This window comes from Nothoprocta perdicaria, unplaced genomic scaffold (genome assembly GCF_003342845.1).
Source record: "Nothoprocta perdicaria isolate Ctin4 unplaced genomic scaffold, notPer1 scaffold_82, whole genome shotgun sequence".
Classification (NCBI taxonomy): Eukaryota; Metazoa; Chordata; class Aves; order Tinamiformes; family Tinamidae; genus Nothoprocta; species Nothoprocta perdicaria.
The window spans coordinates 814,960-830,788 of record NW_020456110.1 but is presented as its reverse complement, the minus strand read 5'-3'; the positions used below and the strand labels follow the sequence as shown (position 1 = coordinate 830,788).

Below are 15,829 nucleotides of genomic sequence, written 5' to 3'. Positions count from 1 at the left end.
CCTGAGCTTGCATTGGTTTGTACAGTTGTACTTTAAAACAAATACTATCAAATGAAACTCTGCTTTAGGGAATTCCAGTACTTTAGTGCTCTCTTGGTAACTGTATTTAACATCTGGAATTACATGAAGGAAACAGAAAAAACTTGAAAATCAAATAGCGACACAAAATGTTTTGCTTCAGTAACATTTTGACTCTCAACACAGAGGCCTTAGCACGACTATTTTAGAAATGGTATCTTTGCAAGAATAGGAACGGACTTATTCAGAAAACAGATCAGAGTTCTCAGGAAATAATAAGAATTTATAACTTAGTTCAGTTATTAAAAAAATATAAACTACAACTGTATCAATAGCTTTATTTAATATGTGCTTAATCACACTAAGAATTATTCATTTAATCTACCCTACTAAACAGGATAAAAATCCTTCTAAAGAAGACTGTGATGGCTTTGGGGGATTATATATTCACTTAAATCCCGTCAATTTTGGAATGAAGGTTATTAATCAAGTTTTGAGATGAGTGAGAGGTTAGCTCATTTTCCCTAAAATAAAACAAGTTACCCTCTTGATCATATTTCATTCGTTCATAATATCATTACAAACAAATCTCTTATTCTCTCTCARAATAAGAAAGCAGATGTCTTGAACAGATCTTGAAGGCCCAAAACCGATCTTGAAGACATCGGCCCGTTCAGCCAAGCCCTGAGAAAGCCGCCCCAATGAAGACCAGGTGGAAACATTTGAGTCTTGGCACAGATGAACAGTGGAGAAAACGGTGCCTTTCTCACTGCAAGTCAGGTCCCACAGGACCCTGGTAAATGGGTATTCCCTCCAAATACCCATTGGAGCAAGAAAAGCAAAGCCTGAGCCTGGATCCACCTTCCCCCAAGCTCAGCTCACCAGGAAGGGAAGGAGTTGAGGGCTCTCCTTGACTCTGAACTTTATGGATTCCTAGTATCCCCCCAACATCGTCCTGGCTAAGTGGCAACACTTCCATAGGGATGGGGACATAAAAACACACCCTTGGCGCAGCCAAGAATATGTAAAAATTGAGAAGGTATCTGGAAAGCATTGCACATTATTCAAACACTCTGAATTGCAAGAAATCTGACCAGTACCTAAATTCATTCTTTTAAAGGCAGGAAAGAACAAATTCACCCACCTCCTCCCCTGGACTGACAARCAGGTTGCAACCTGTTTTCTTAAGAACAGCGCTCAAGCAAGAAAATAAAACCAAACGAACACAGATGCAACACTTTTTCTTTATGAACAGGTTTTCTTATGAAGTGCAGGTTTGCTCTACCAACAAATATATTCATTTAAGCGGTTTGGATGGGAGATGGGAAGAAAGGCATTTTAACATCCCTCATGTGAAATTTCACAGTCCAAGAGCAATTAAGGACCTTAATCATTGTAACCCCTTTGCCAGGGAGAGTTCTGCCTGAGGAGGCATCGCAGCAATTGGCAAGTTCATATCCCTATCAAATAAAGCAATGCAAGGTTGCTCAGCAACCTGTGATCAGGACTTTCCAGTACCAGGGCAACATTAAACATTTCATGAAATTCTCAAAAGGAAATCGATGACTGCCTCCTTTCCTATTAATCTTTCCTATTGTTTCTTTTCAAAACACAAAGCAGTGCAATGTAAACTAATAGTTCATGCCCCTTTTTGTGAAGTCTTGTGAGTCATCACCTTATTTCTGTAAATACAGAATGAGTTCATCAAACAACGTATTTATTTTCTGCTATACGAGCAAACTTTCTCTCTCCGACATTTCAAATGACTTCAACAAAGTATTATCTCATGATCCATGAGCAGCTCAAGCCACAACAAATGCTGTTTGCATCTGTGGAGAAGCTGTCAAGCAATGCAGGAACGTGTGCTTCAGTTAACTGCTCCCATAAGGCAGGTACTGCACAGCAAACAAACACATTTCAAACAGCCCACCACCTTTCGTTCTAAAATCTTTTCCCCCTTTACTAACTCACCGTTCTGTAATGCAAAATATCCAAATGATATAGTGCATTAACTCAAATGAGCTTTGTCGCTACTCTGTTGACTTTCAATTCTATTTCACGTTGCATTACTGAACAAATGTAAAATGACAGTAAGAGAACGAGGACAGATACACATGCTGTACCGTGAATGCTTATTTAAGCAGCAAACAAAACAGGCATATTCCACACATCAATAGCAACTCCAAATTGTAAGCATTACTTTTTTTCCCCCACATTTGTGCTCTGGCAGCTGGTTATAACACGGCAGAGAGCAACACGGCTCGACAAGGTTCTGACACTGGCACTTCACTCACACAAGCAGCACAATGGGTAGTTAAAAAACAGTTTTTAYGTTTTAACAAACTACTACAAGGAAACTTTCACAGGAAAGAAATACCATGTTCGTTTCCTTCTAAATCTTGATCATGAAATGTTTAATAACCCTGGTCCCTGTCCCGAAACTTGTAAACATTTGCCCAGTCCCACTGGGATCAAGTCTCTTCTCATTTACAAAACCATAAATCAGAAATAACTGTGTTGAAGCTAATGGAATTTAAGAGGCACAAATCTAAGGAAATCAAATCTAATGGGAACAGTTTGTATAAGTAAAAGATTTAGGAACTGGGCAACAAGTTAGATATGCTGTTATATCTCTATTGAGTTATTTATACATCAGTATAAAACTCTTAAGCATGTTAATAGCAGGAGAGTTTATAACATTCAAGATGACTAATGCAGTGACCTACAGTAGTCATACTGTTTCCAGCGAACATTTATATTGCCAGCAATAAACCTTTTCACACTGTACTTTGTCTTACAAACCTGAATTCAGCTCTTATTGGTCATAGTAAGCACAATGTTTTCATTTAACTGACTTTCACATGAGACTTGATTTAAGTAATTTCCTCCTCTATCACCAATATAATTTACTGAACAGTAATAAAGAAGTGACTCATGGGAATATCTAGGACCGAGCTAMGTTCATCTACGCAATGTGTGGAGGTACCAAATCCAGCGCTCTTTTACACTGAACCTACTACATATTCCTTGACTTTGGACTGTATCAAAGTCTGAAGATTTAACACYCTGTACAGCAGGCTGCCCTGAAAAGGGCGCACAAGGGGAAAACTTGCCCAGAATCAGACACCATGCTGATACATTTACCTACCTTATTTAATCAGTGCTAGAGCTGTACAAAAGTTAACACTATGTGTGTAAAAGTGAGGTTTGCCGGTAACCATTATTTGCACAGGCAATCTCTGCAAATAATTCCACAATTTTGCTAAAGCAACTTGAGCAACAGTTATTTGGAGAGCAACGCTTTCAAACATGATCCTACACAGAGCTGCTGAAGTTCAGTAATCTCTGAATGTAGAAAAAATAAAATCTGTGTTTGTCAGGATCTATTCTGTGTTTGTCAGGTAAGTGTAAAGAAGAAAACAAGGAAGGGGGCAGCAAGGGCAACCTCTCACTGCCCCCACCGTCCAAAAACACACTGTATTAAGTAGCATTCAAATCAACAGGAAAGGAAAAGCCAAAATCATTGTAACAGCAAGGATCGTTAATTCTAGGCAATTCTAGGTCAATTAAGATTCAACTTAAAGTGGCTATCTATAGTCAACAACAGAAAAAAAATTCTAATTCAGCTACACGCAGTATATTCAGAAATACACAGGCATCTCTCCAGCTTCTGCACTGCCAGGTTCAGCAGTGCCAGAAGAGCTATTAATCCAGGTTTCCCTGGCATCCGCGGGGTTCTTCCACTGTCCTTTACGGGAGCTGCGATGGGCACTTGGCATTCACACACTGAATCCACGCCTCAATCAGGAACCACACTCGCATCTGACAGTAAATTAGCCTTATAATGCCCACATTTTTTTGCATCAGTGTCAAAATTTCTTCAGCCTGCAAAGACAAGGAGAATCAGCAGCCAATCATAATTCAACATTTCAACAGAAAAAGTTACTAAAACTAATTATAAAATCCAAGTCAAAACCTGCTTACAATGTCTACTTCACACATTTGAGGAATGTTCTTCAGGAGTCTTCTTGTCTTAGAACTTGAGCTGAATGAATGCTCAGCTGTATGCCTAAAACTGCATTTCCTTGGAGAAAGGAGATATGTTCCTGCTATATTTGCTTAATATACTGTTATCAACATAAAGTGAGAAATGCTCATCAGTTGGACAGCCAGCTGTACATTGAATAAAATCAGGTGTTCTTCCATATAAATAGATCTGTATTTCTATCTGAAAACATCTGTTTTCACGCCTTATTGGTCCTACAAGGTCAAAAAACTTAGGAGATCACCAGGGATTCAAGGCTCCATTAGAACTTGCTCACTGTGCAACTAAATGTGTCAAACTAATACTCCCAATTCCCAGTCAAGAAATGGTAATTATTCAAATTTCATGAGATGGTACTTAATTACAAAAAAAGCACCCATGTTGCAACGGCTGAACCCTGTTTATTTCTAAATATAAGTTTGCATTTGTGATTTTTTTTTTTTTGATTTGTCAGTTGGTCATTGGCCTAAGAACTATGAGGAGGAGGCTATTAATAGTCCTGAGGGATATTCAGACCTCCCTGAGCTGATAAGTGCTCAAGTAAAGGGATCTCTTTACTGGACAGACAGAAGGTCTTAGTGAGAGTGATGCAGAGTTGGGGAACTGTCAGTACCCCAAGGAAATCACAGATTCTGTGACATGCATCTGCTCTGGAAATGACCTTGCTCTTCAGATAGGTATGAATAAGACTGCACTAATGCGCTTTAGACCCCATAAGGGGAACAACCTGGCTTGCAATGGATGGAGCTAGGGAGAATCTTCCAAGAAGAGCAAATTCATGTAATACTGGCAGGAGCTCACATTTGTGGCRTCACTGCAAAGCACACAGTCTGCTAAGATTCCCAGTATTATCACAGTACCTGCAATTGCATTTCTAATATTCATTTTGAGAGGCTATTGAGACCTTTAAAAACTTTAAGAGAATGCTTGCGCTTTGCTGGGCTAAGTTGTAGAGACTCTCTACGAGGTCCAGTGAATGCAATGTTTTTCTTTAAAAGCAGAGATAATCTGAGCTGTACAATCACTGCTCAGACATCTGCACCAACTCCTCTACATTTAGAGCTGGTAGCTCTACCGCTCTGAGTGAATTGACAATAAAATAGCCAATTCCGTGTAGATAAACGTAGATTAACTGTTGTACAGAGTGAACTGTTCCGGGCTGCCCAGGACCACTGCGGAGCGACGATCACAGGGTTATGGCAGCAGGCTGATCCTGGGAAACTCCGCGCTGGGGCAGCCTCAGAAGCAAATCACCATCAAGGAACGTGCACAGATCAAAGCAGAGAACATCGCGATGCCATTGCTTAAATAATCCAAGTTTTGGAATACCTTCTGTATGAGGAATAGCTGAGCCAGGTAAGATTTGCCAGTCAAGGAGAGTTTAGGGGGAAATAATAAAAAAAAGGGAAAAAAAAAAAAAAAAGTGTGGTGGAATAAAAAGAGTGGATAGGGACTGACTTTCCTGGTCTAACTCAGAACAAAAACTACAGGTCACTAAACAAAAAGATAGCCATGTTCAAAACAAGCAAAAGAGAGGTGGTTCTGCATGCAGAGAAGCAGCAGACTGTTAAAATCCTTGCTAAAGCATACTGTAGACACTAAAAGTCGGCATTTATTTTGAGAGACCGGACAAGCGTCTGGATTAAAAAATCCATTGAGGTTTTCTAAGCACACTGAAAACACACCCAKCTTGGGAAGGGTCCTGAGCTGCGGCCGGTTGAGCGGAGGGAGCACCAGGCAGATGCATCCGATGCTTGCTCTGCTCTTCCTCTTGCACAGACAGTAACTGAATGCCACTATTCAGTTGGCTATTCAGACCTATTGACTGTCCCAAAATGCCCTTACACCCCTCTGAGCCTGTTTGAATAAAGGCCATCCGCACAAACAAAGATTTTCAGGACATACTTATCTATGCCCTGGATGTCGTACTATGGCTTTGGAAGGGCCACACAGCAAGGATTTTCTTTGCTATTTGCTATACATCAGATTATGGGTGTTAATAGGCTTCACAAAGCAAAGCACAAGAAAGGTAAAGGACATGTTCTTGTCTAGCTTTATCCGGAGGAGAGGCCACATGCTACCACTGATAAAGCTGAATTCTAACAAGAAGAATACTACCCAATTCTAGTSTTCAAACTCAAGCACACAGCACTACTCAGTAACACTTTCACTGCCCACTAACCACTCACTCTTGCAAAGAAAAAACAGTGTCTTTATTCCAGTCTGAACAAGAATGAACAAGTAAATGTAGCAAAGGTTTGAATTATGACTTGTAACATCTCTACAACTGCAGCTTGGCCCTAATAAAACAAACATAAATGAGGCATATTCCCAGGTGGTACAAAAAATGTCTGTAAAATAAGAGAAAATGAGGAAAGCCTGAAGTTGCCTYATCTTCACCAAAATGGACCCTTGGTGATGCATATCCCTCATTACATCACCCTATGAGAAGATTYCTTCTATAGGAAAGAGCCTGAAGTGAGATTTTTTTTTCTGTCCTGACTTGCTTAGTCAGGACTATGATCCATAGTCAGGACTATATGATCCACGATCATGCTCAGCCAGGGAACTTTTTACAGTCTCTTATCCATACACACAATTATGCAGTTTCCAAGAATTCCCACAGTAAGCCATTTCGGCAGGATTTCGAGGTGTAGCTGCGATACCCATCCAGACTTGCTGCCACTCTGCTCTATTTCATTCTGCAATATCAGTCAAATTGGGCCCAGTGTGTTGCCAAATAATCACTTACTGTCTTAAGCTATTCTGGCAAACAGAATTCTGCTTGATCCTATTTTTTCCTGTGTTTGGCAGGTGACAAGGAGTATCATGGTCCCTCACTAGGGGCACATGATTTATTCAAACCCATGGCTGACATATGTATCTGCCTATCTTGTGTTTTTACAATTCATCATTTGGAAAGGCAGAAATACAAATATTCTGGTCAATCACAGAACCACAGGAAAGAGCTGCAAAGCAGGCAGATATAATACTGGAAACATCTTGTGTGACAAAGATGGGAGAATGATTTATAACACTGTAGCAAGCAGTGGTGGGGCTCTATGCAAGCTGGACATMTTTCTGACTGAATTAAAAGAGAGTTCAGTTAAAATACAGCAACTGGGATGACTATGAAAGTGGGAAGCATCTTTTCTAAAAGGAAACCAGAAGATACACCACGAAAATTGGAGGGTCATTGCCCCTGCAAATGCACTGGAAAGAAGAAGAGCTACTGTGACAGMAGAACAAACAGGTAGGTACTTGCCATGCATGACTAAGGTCAGTCAGTAAATTCAAAACCAGCAAAAACAGTTTTTTTCAGAGTGTAGCCACACAACCTAACCGCTTTCACAGAAAATTTGATTTAAACATATTTAAACATATTTAAAACTAGTGATGGTGATTTAAAGACTTATAACAGCAAGGCTTGCCCTGAGGTACAWGCCAATATATCCATGATTTTTATTTTTATTGTGAGTGGATATTTTGCAAATAAAAAATTGTATCTGTCTTCAAATATTACCTGATTAGCAGTCCTCCTTAAATTTCTGAGGTAGGGCCCAAAATTAAGCTATGGAATGATACGTAACAAAAGTGCATAGATAAACATCAATGGGTCTGTTGGTTGTGGTGAAGTGCAGACCATTGCCTGCCATAGTTCCTCTAGAAATCCTGTCTGCCCAGTATTTTCACTAGAGACCCAGATACTGGCATAGGAACATGCCCACTAAACACGCACACAACAAGAGGTAGAGAAGGGCTGTAAGCATGCTGGAAAAAAAAATCAGAATTAATCTGACAAACCGGAAAACGATACTCTGGGAAAAACAAAACAAAAAACCCATCAAAGACGCACAGAAAGTATTACACCTAATCAAGAATAATCTACCGGACAAATTTAGGCTGGAAAACAACTGGACAGGAATTTGGCATTATGAACTACAGCGGACCCTGAACTAAGCATAAGTCAGCTATGTCATATGGTCACAGGAAAGACAAGCACCATAATAGGATATATCAATAGGACTGCTGTCCTCAAGACATCTGACAGAATCCTTATGCTCAACCCAGTAGGAATACTCCATCCATCAAGATAAGGATCACTTTGAAAGACCAGCATTAGACAGCAATACTGACCAGGGAAAATGTGACCTGTGTGAAACAACAAAGAGAACTGGGCTTGGATGAAGAAAGAGARAAGAGGGTGGCAGGATGAGTGGAACGCTGCAGCCTCCTTGCTGGCTGCTCTTTGTACTCATGGAGAAACAAGAGATAACCTTAACCGGCAGGAAAAGAGACACAGATTAGACTTCAAGGCAGCAGAGAAAATAACACTTTCATTGAAATGACCATGTCCTGGCGCTGTGGTCCTCACTGCAGACCATCCTGAACAGGTGAGCTACCTGCCAGGAAAAACGTGGGCACAACTGGCACTCCTTGAGGACAAACCCATCTCCTGAGAGCCCTTCCAAGCCTCCACTTCCACGTCTGCCAGTTGTGAGYGCTTTCTGTGCCAGAGGCACGACACCACTACATGTGTCGTCCATGCGACTCGAAAATGTTTCACAGACATGCTCTCCTTCCATTTAAATACAGCTCAGCTCACGTCCTTACACATTTCATCTGAGAGGAGCAATTCCCACAAACACTGTCGTTTGAAACTTGGGTTTGCCGCTAATCGTTACTCTTAAAAGTATAATTTTGTCTATGTTTGCCTAAGGGCTTTAAATAAAGAATCATCACATAATTTGTAGCTTGATTCGGCTAAGCTGTAAAACCAGATACTCATCTTCCTTTATTTTACAACAGTATAGGAAGATTATTATTAGATTGCTTTTACAACCAGAATCCATCTGGCACACGCTTTTCTTCACCAAACTCCTTAGAAAAGCTCATATTTAGCAGCATTATGCTCTGCTCTCCCTCCCTGCTCCCATTTTTAACTGCACTGACAAAAGCACTGCTAAATATGAAGTAATTAGCCATGATAGACCTTCTGCAGTCTCTAATACGTACTATTTTCCTGTTTTTGTGCCTATGAGCATATGCAAGATTGTTGTTTTGGTCCTCACAGTTTCTAAAGATCYGTCTATCTAAGGGATATTTCTCTGACCCCACAAATCTTGCTTGGAGTCTCCTCCTCTGGAGAAATCCAACTTGCCTGGACGCAGCCCTGTGCCACATGCTCGAGGTGACCCTGCTTGTGCAGCGGGTTGGACTAGATGATCTCCCAAGGTCTCCTCCAACGTTAATCATTCCGTGCAGCAACCTGTGGGAACAGCCCCTTGGACTGCAGGCTTTGAGCAGGCTGCTTTCATGCACTACCCTTCTTACTCAGTAATACTTCTTCCCCAGCTCTAAAATGTTCTTTTCTTGACGTAAGTAGGAGAGAATTCAATTTTCCTTTGTGCATCTTTGTAACTCCGCTATATCTGCATGTGTGTGTAACTTGAAGCACATCTAGCACTTACTCTTTTAATATAGTTATCTTTAGTACTTAAAGACGTTATTAAACGTATATTCTAGCTATTAAATTTTGACAAGAGTTCACATTGTTTCAATGTCACAACCATATAGGCTCTTAATGGTTCTTTTTCATGTATTAACTCTCTGTTTTACCACTCCTGGTAAGTGAACTTTTTACACAGAGAAGCCTTACCTCCTGCTATAAGATGCTGGCCATTATGGTAACAATCTCTTCTCTTCGCTGAAGACAACCTTCCTTTCTGCCCTTTGAGCTTGTTWAAGCTCCCTTTCCTCTCTTTTCTAGTCTTCCAAGTCTGAGTGCTTAATTTTCAGTAATTCCTTTTGCCTTCTATCCAGAATAGATTTGGATTTGTAAGGTGGAAAACAGACATTCTTCCCATTCTTTCTGATCAGTTGATCTCGTTATATGGCTTCTTCTCCCTGCCACCACAGGGACCATAGGTTTGAAATGAACCAATACCTCATAAACTCTCCCTGTGATTCAGTGGCTTCAACTGAAAACTCCTCCACAAATGAAATCTTCATTTATTATGCATCCAGGAAAGCAAATCCATACAAGAAACGGTGGTYCCAGGGCAGCTGCTCAAAACCAGCTCAGGTAGGTGCCTATTTGTAAACAGCCCACACTCCTTATGGGCAGGAAACGGGTGGTGAAGGGCAGCTTGTCACCTGCTGACCAGACCTCAGCTGACCAGACCTCTGTCCCCTGGAAGGGAGCAGAAAGAAAGGATCCTCCCAGTATTTGAAGAGGAAAGGTGGGATTTAAAGTGAAAAAAATAGGAACAGACGGATCTTAAGTTTCCTTCTTAACGCATCATTTATTTTCCTTGCTGAGGCCACCAAATGACGTCTGACCCTCTTCCACTCTCCCGTCTCCTTGCGGGTGCCAGCTGTTTGCTTCTCTCTTTCCCTCCCGCCCTGCAGGAAAGCTTCCTGCCCAAGAGGGGAGCCCCCAGCTCTGAACTGCTGCAGAGAAACTGGTAAGTACCTATTTCTGCAAGAGTACGGGCCTTCAAAACTGTACTAAATTTGAAGCCCACATATCTGAAACAAGAAAAAAAGTCAAGCACCAACTGCCAGTACTGAAGCTCGCCTTACTTTCTGGATATAAATGAAGAAACAAGAAGAAAAAGTTTAAGTTACTGCAGACTTGGTATTTAAGAGCACCAAGGGCTTCAGTGCCGAAGCCACGATTAGCACTGCCAGCTTCTCAGCTGCTTCACAAGTCATGCTCTCTATGAGCTGGTGTTTCTTTCCCTAGTCTATCAAGAATATTTTAGCACCAAACCACAAATTTATATCCAGCGAGAATATGTGTTTACATGAAACACGGAAAACCATGGGAACCAAGATGACATATCAGTATACTATAATTTTCATGGTTGCATCAAAAGAAAGCCTCCTTCTTTCACTGAGCAGTAACAAACCTCCACTCCATCAGCACAGTCACAATATTTCTGCCAATTGTACAAAATGCAGTAGAGTGTTTTAATAAATCCTTCAGCAGCCTCCATCCAGACAGCCAGAGGAAGAAACTTTTCCTAAGGCCCGTGACAGACACTTTGTTTTAAGAAAAAGGCATACGCTCCGTGCAGCTGCTGGGAGACACATGCAATTTTACACAGCGACACAGACACGTCACCAGGGGCTGCAGGGTGGCAGAGGGTGTCCCGTGCCGCTCCAYCCAGCAGCAGTAGCTTAGAGCAATCCCTTGTCCACCCTGCATTACGCTGCAGCCCAGAGGGATTGCTGGGGCAATCCTGGCTTTCCCGAGGAACACATACAGGAAGAGCAAGGCAGCACCCGCCACGAGAGACAAGGATTCACTCACTAGGGAAACTACTAACTGTACATTACAGGGACAATTCCCCCTTGAAATACACGGGGAAGAAGAGATATCTACACTTTTAAACCCAAACTTTAAATGTTTATGCTGTTCTACAGGTCAGTCATACAGAGGAGACTTTGGGACTGATTCTTTTGTAACTTAAACTGATGCTTCACTGTTTTTGCTCATTGGCTTTACTGCAGCTGTGATTATGTCACACAAAATACATTATCAGTAGCTAAGTATCATAGCCTCAAGTCATGGCAGGTTTAACAGGTTTAAATGGAGACCGAGTTGAGTGTCACCTCACGGAGGGCCTACTGTCCAAAGCAGTCGGATTCCCACTGCAGCACGAGCTACTGTGATCAGAATCACAGGCATTCGGCGGGATATCCTGCCCGCCTGCCTCGATTTTTGTGATACGAGGGTCTGCCTCCTAGTCCTACAGGAAAAGGAGTCTCCCAACAGAAAGTGAGCATCAGCTGATACAATGAAAAGTCACTACTCTTTGCCTTTCCAAACCACTGAGGAAAGAAATGAGTGACACGCTRTTAGAGCTTAAGTATCTGTGAAGAGCAACAAAACGTCTACATCCACTATTGGTTTTACATAACTAATGGTGAGGAGAAGACAAGAMAAATAAGCAGCATAGCGGAACACCTACAGGATGCAAGAAACAGAGCATAAAGCTTGGAAAAATACAGAGTAACAACAGTTTCTTTTTCTTTTGTTCTGTATCTCCTTAGAGTCCACTGAAAAGTCCTCTGCTCACTGAACACACAACTGAGAGCTTCAGGTTGCTGGAGAGGTATAACAAGAGAAGGAGACCAGGCGGAGAATTCAAGAGCAACAGGAGGTTACCAGAGACACCAGGAGCACCAGGGCTGCAGAACCGGGTTCCTCATTGGCAGGACACCTCCAGGTCTTCTTTAACCCGCTTCTTTTGTTCAGTCATTCAGATGATAGGTTTTGTGGCTTTCCTGATGTCTCCATGGTAAAAAAAAAAAATGGACTAACAGGTATTTCAGGTATCAAAGRGAGATTAGTTTTCTGAGAATTCACATATTCTCAGACAGCTAAATTCTAGAATCAAGAACAGGCCTAGTAACAAAAACTGGGATGTTGTCTGACACTGAGAGTCACAGGCTTCTGTGTCAACCCTCTTGTCTCCACTGACCAACACCATTTCCCTCGCAGCATAACCTAAATACTGCATACCCTTCACTGCCTTATTCGTAAATTATCCTAATATCTCTCTTGCACTCTTACCTTCTTGTATCTCTCATCCAAAACTGATAGACTGCTGGCAAGAATAATACCCTCAAAATCCCTCTCTTTTCCTTCAGTTGAAATCAGGCAATTAGGTAGATCTTGTAATTTCTCCTGTTTTGCAAATCTGCAACTGGCCTTATCTCACTTCCATTTCTTATACATAATTTCATTAACTTTTATCTAGAATATTGTAGTACCTTTATTTTTCTGAATCAGTTCACTGAGTCAGCTGTGGTGAAACTTCAATTTAGCTTTTTTTTCACTGTCTTCTTCAAGGTGAGCKATCAAATTTAATTTAACCAGAAATATTTTGCTTAGTGCACTACATCTTTTTTATTATCTGTTTTAAATTACTTACGGATACTTACTTTTACGAGATATGCAATTACCATCTTCAAGGGAAAGTAAACACAGCTTAACCTACACTGATACATTCAGCTTTACTCACTATATTTCAGCTTACCTAGGAGAGATGTTACCCACAAAAGCAAAATGTAACTCCTAGCACGAGAACTCCTTAATGGAGAATTTCGCTTATTGGTTGTCTCTCATATTTTGATACTATAATAAACTAAGACAACGTCTTTCACCATGTTACAGTCAAAGGCAGATTTTTGAATTATTTCAAATCTTCTCTCAATAACAAACAGTAGATGCACTTCCCATAGATTGTTTTGCCCTTCCTGGTATGTGTCATGTAAGTCCCACTTTTTCAAACCTATGCAAGAAAGCCCATTATGGACAAATCTTACCTATCAGTCCTGCCTTTTCCTAGCTTTCTTCCTCTAAAATAAAACTTCTGTGTTCCTCTTCATCTGTGACTATGAAGCAGTATGCTCTACATGCAAAAGCTCCACAGAAAAGTATACCCACTTTTTCAGTTTTTAAGAAATATAATTATTTTATTTTTAACAGACTCATTTTATTTTTGACCCATGTTAAACCATGTATGACCACATCACAGGCAGCCTAGTTATCCTGCACACACCGAGCTCCACATTCTCCAAGTACATATCCCACCTAGTGACCTGAKAAAAGCAGGAGAAGGATAGGGTGGGAATAAGAGAGGAAAGATTCACCGCAAAYGCTATGATGTCCACCTCATATTAATGCGCACGCTAACACAGAGGTACGATTTCTAGATGATTTTGCAGAAACTTAAAACTGGCCATCCTAAAACGACACCTATGGAGGGAACCCCCTTTACAGGACCCCTTGCAGRGGGGTCGTGGCTCTGCACCATACGTGGTCAAGCTCCGAGCTCTCGGACATGGGGCATCCGGCACTGACTTGCACCAATCCAAAGCACGTCCAGAAGTTTCCTTCCTCACGTGGGCAGCAGTTAACAGTCCTACACTCATCTGTTTGCACTCTCTCTACCTGCGGAACTGGCAGCACTGACTCTCTCCACGTATGCCCCGCTTTCATCCCTATCCCTAGCTGAGTATTTTCCACTTCTTCATTATTCATGGCCTCCGTTTTCCCTGCTTCCTATCCGCACACCTGATCAGTGGCGCATCTATTATTAACATGCCATGGCTGTGTACAGGGCACTCCACTGACACACAAGGCGACAGCAGCCGCCTGCTACCTCCTCTCCCCCGTCCAACAGCAGCTTTGGACGTGCAAAGGGTAAAAAAGCAGTCCCGAAGTCAGCCAGCTGGTCTGGCAAGAGGTGGAAGGGGGAGAAGCGAGTCCTCTGCTCAGCTAATGCTGCTAACATCAGCGCTCCTGAGGCCCCAGCAGGAACGCACACAAACACCTTGTGCCAAAGACACGCACGGGACAGACACAAAACACACCGGTGCCAAAAAACTTTGCTCTTGCACGTCTCCATTGCCTGAAAACGGCACTTTCGAGGCGCGGATGCAAAACCCTCCTGCTGGATTTGCCTCCCTCGGCAGGGACGGGAGCGGGGCAGCTCCGTGTGGGAGTGGGGTGGCCGGGGGGCCCTGCGCTTCAGGACACCCGCACGCCCCACGGCATGGGCTGCCGCGGCCGGCGCCTCGCAGGCGCTCGCCCAGCATCACGGCTCAACCATCATCACCATCATCATCGTCGTCGTGGCTGGACCATCACCACCGCTCGCCCCAGCGCCCCGGCGCGGCCGCAGGGGCGCTCCAAACTTGGCGGGCAGTGACACAACGGAGAGCACCACCAGACACGCGTCGCTCCGATCCGCCCCACGCGAAAGGGGCGCTCCGCGCACGCGGAATAGGCGCAGCCCCGCGAAGCCCCGTGTGCCGCTGAGCGCCCGTTCCCAAACTTTGAATCCACGTAGCCTGCACTGCTGCCCACGGAAACCACGCTGGGCCGCCCGGCCCGGCGTGTGCCGCACAACTGCTTGCTTCCGAGGCAGCCAACTTGCCATGCCCTACATATGTGCCTCACATTTTGAGGCTAAATGTCAGGAAAGCCTAGCACGCCGCGGCAGCAGATGTGTCAGGCTACAGATATATAAATAAATGGAGGGAAAGGGGGGAAAGCGGCCATCTGATGACACTTTCCCAGCGCAGCRGCGCCCGGGCGCAGCAGCAGAGCGGCTTTTCCGCGGGCGGGCGGGCGCTGGGATCCAGGGAGCTCCAGGTGCGCTGCCCGGCGCCGGGATGTCCCGGCGGGCGCCCCGGGCGCCTCCCGCGGGGCACCTGCGGCCGCGGCCGCCCCGGGGGCGCCGGCTCGGGCCGGGGCCGGGACAAAGTCCTTGCGCGGGGCCGGGCCGGGCCGGGCCGTGCGGGGCCCGCGCCGCTGGGGAGCGGGAGCGGGATCAGGAGCGGGATCAGGACGGCGCTGGCGGGGCTCACCTGTCCGATGTTGAGGTAGCCGTACTTGGCGGCGATCCTGTCGGCCTCGGCGAGCCCGCCGGCGATGCGCACAGCCCAGTGGTTGGTGTAGAGGCGCGTCCTGCAGGCGGGCAGCAGGAAGCCGAGCACCAGGGTGAGCAGGCAGAGCAGGTCCCCGCCGCCGCCGCCTCCCCCGCAGCAGCGGCGCTTCCAGCCCATCTTGGCCGCCGCCGCCGCGCGGCCCCCMCAAAACTTCGCCTCGCTCCTTCCGCGGCGCCGCAGTCAGCCCGAGCGGGAGGCGACGCGGCGCCCGGGACAGCGCATTGACCCGCCGGCGCTCGCGGTGCCCGGGGCCGGCGGCGGCGACGCGGGCAAGCGCGCTCCGCTCCTCCCGCCGCT

At 44.2% G+C, this 15,829-nt stretch overlaps 1 protein-coding gene across 3 annotated transcripts in view; it reads right to left on the bottom strand.

Moving 5' to 3' along the window:
• The window catches only part of PCSK5 (proprotein convertase subtilisin/kexin type 5), a 234,316-nt gene extending 218,621 nt beyond the window's left edge, over positions 1–15,695 (bottom strand). For 2 of the 3 annotated variants that reach the window (XM_026051995.1, XM_026051996.1), the window contains exon 1: positions 15,452–15,658. In XM_026051995.1, the coding sequence (XP_025907780.1) occupies positions 15,452–15,649 (198 nt within the window). In that variant the 5' untranslated portion in view covers positions 15,650–15,658. Of the gene's footprint in view, positions 1–15,451 lie in introns of all 3 variants that reach the window. The other variant, XM_026051997.1, reaches the window with a different exon arrangement.
• Between the last annotated feature and the right edge of the window lie 134 nt (positions 15,696–15,829).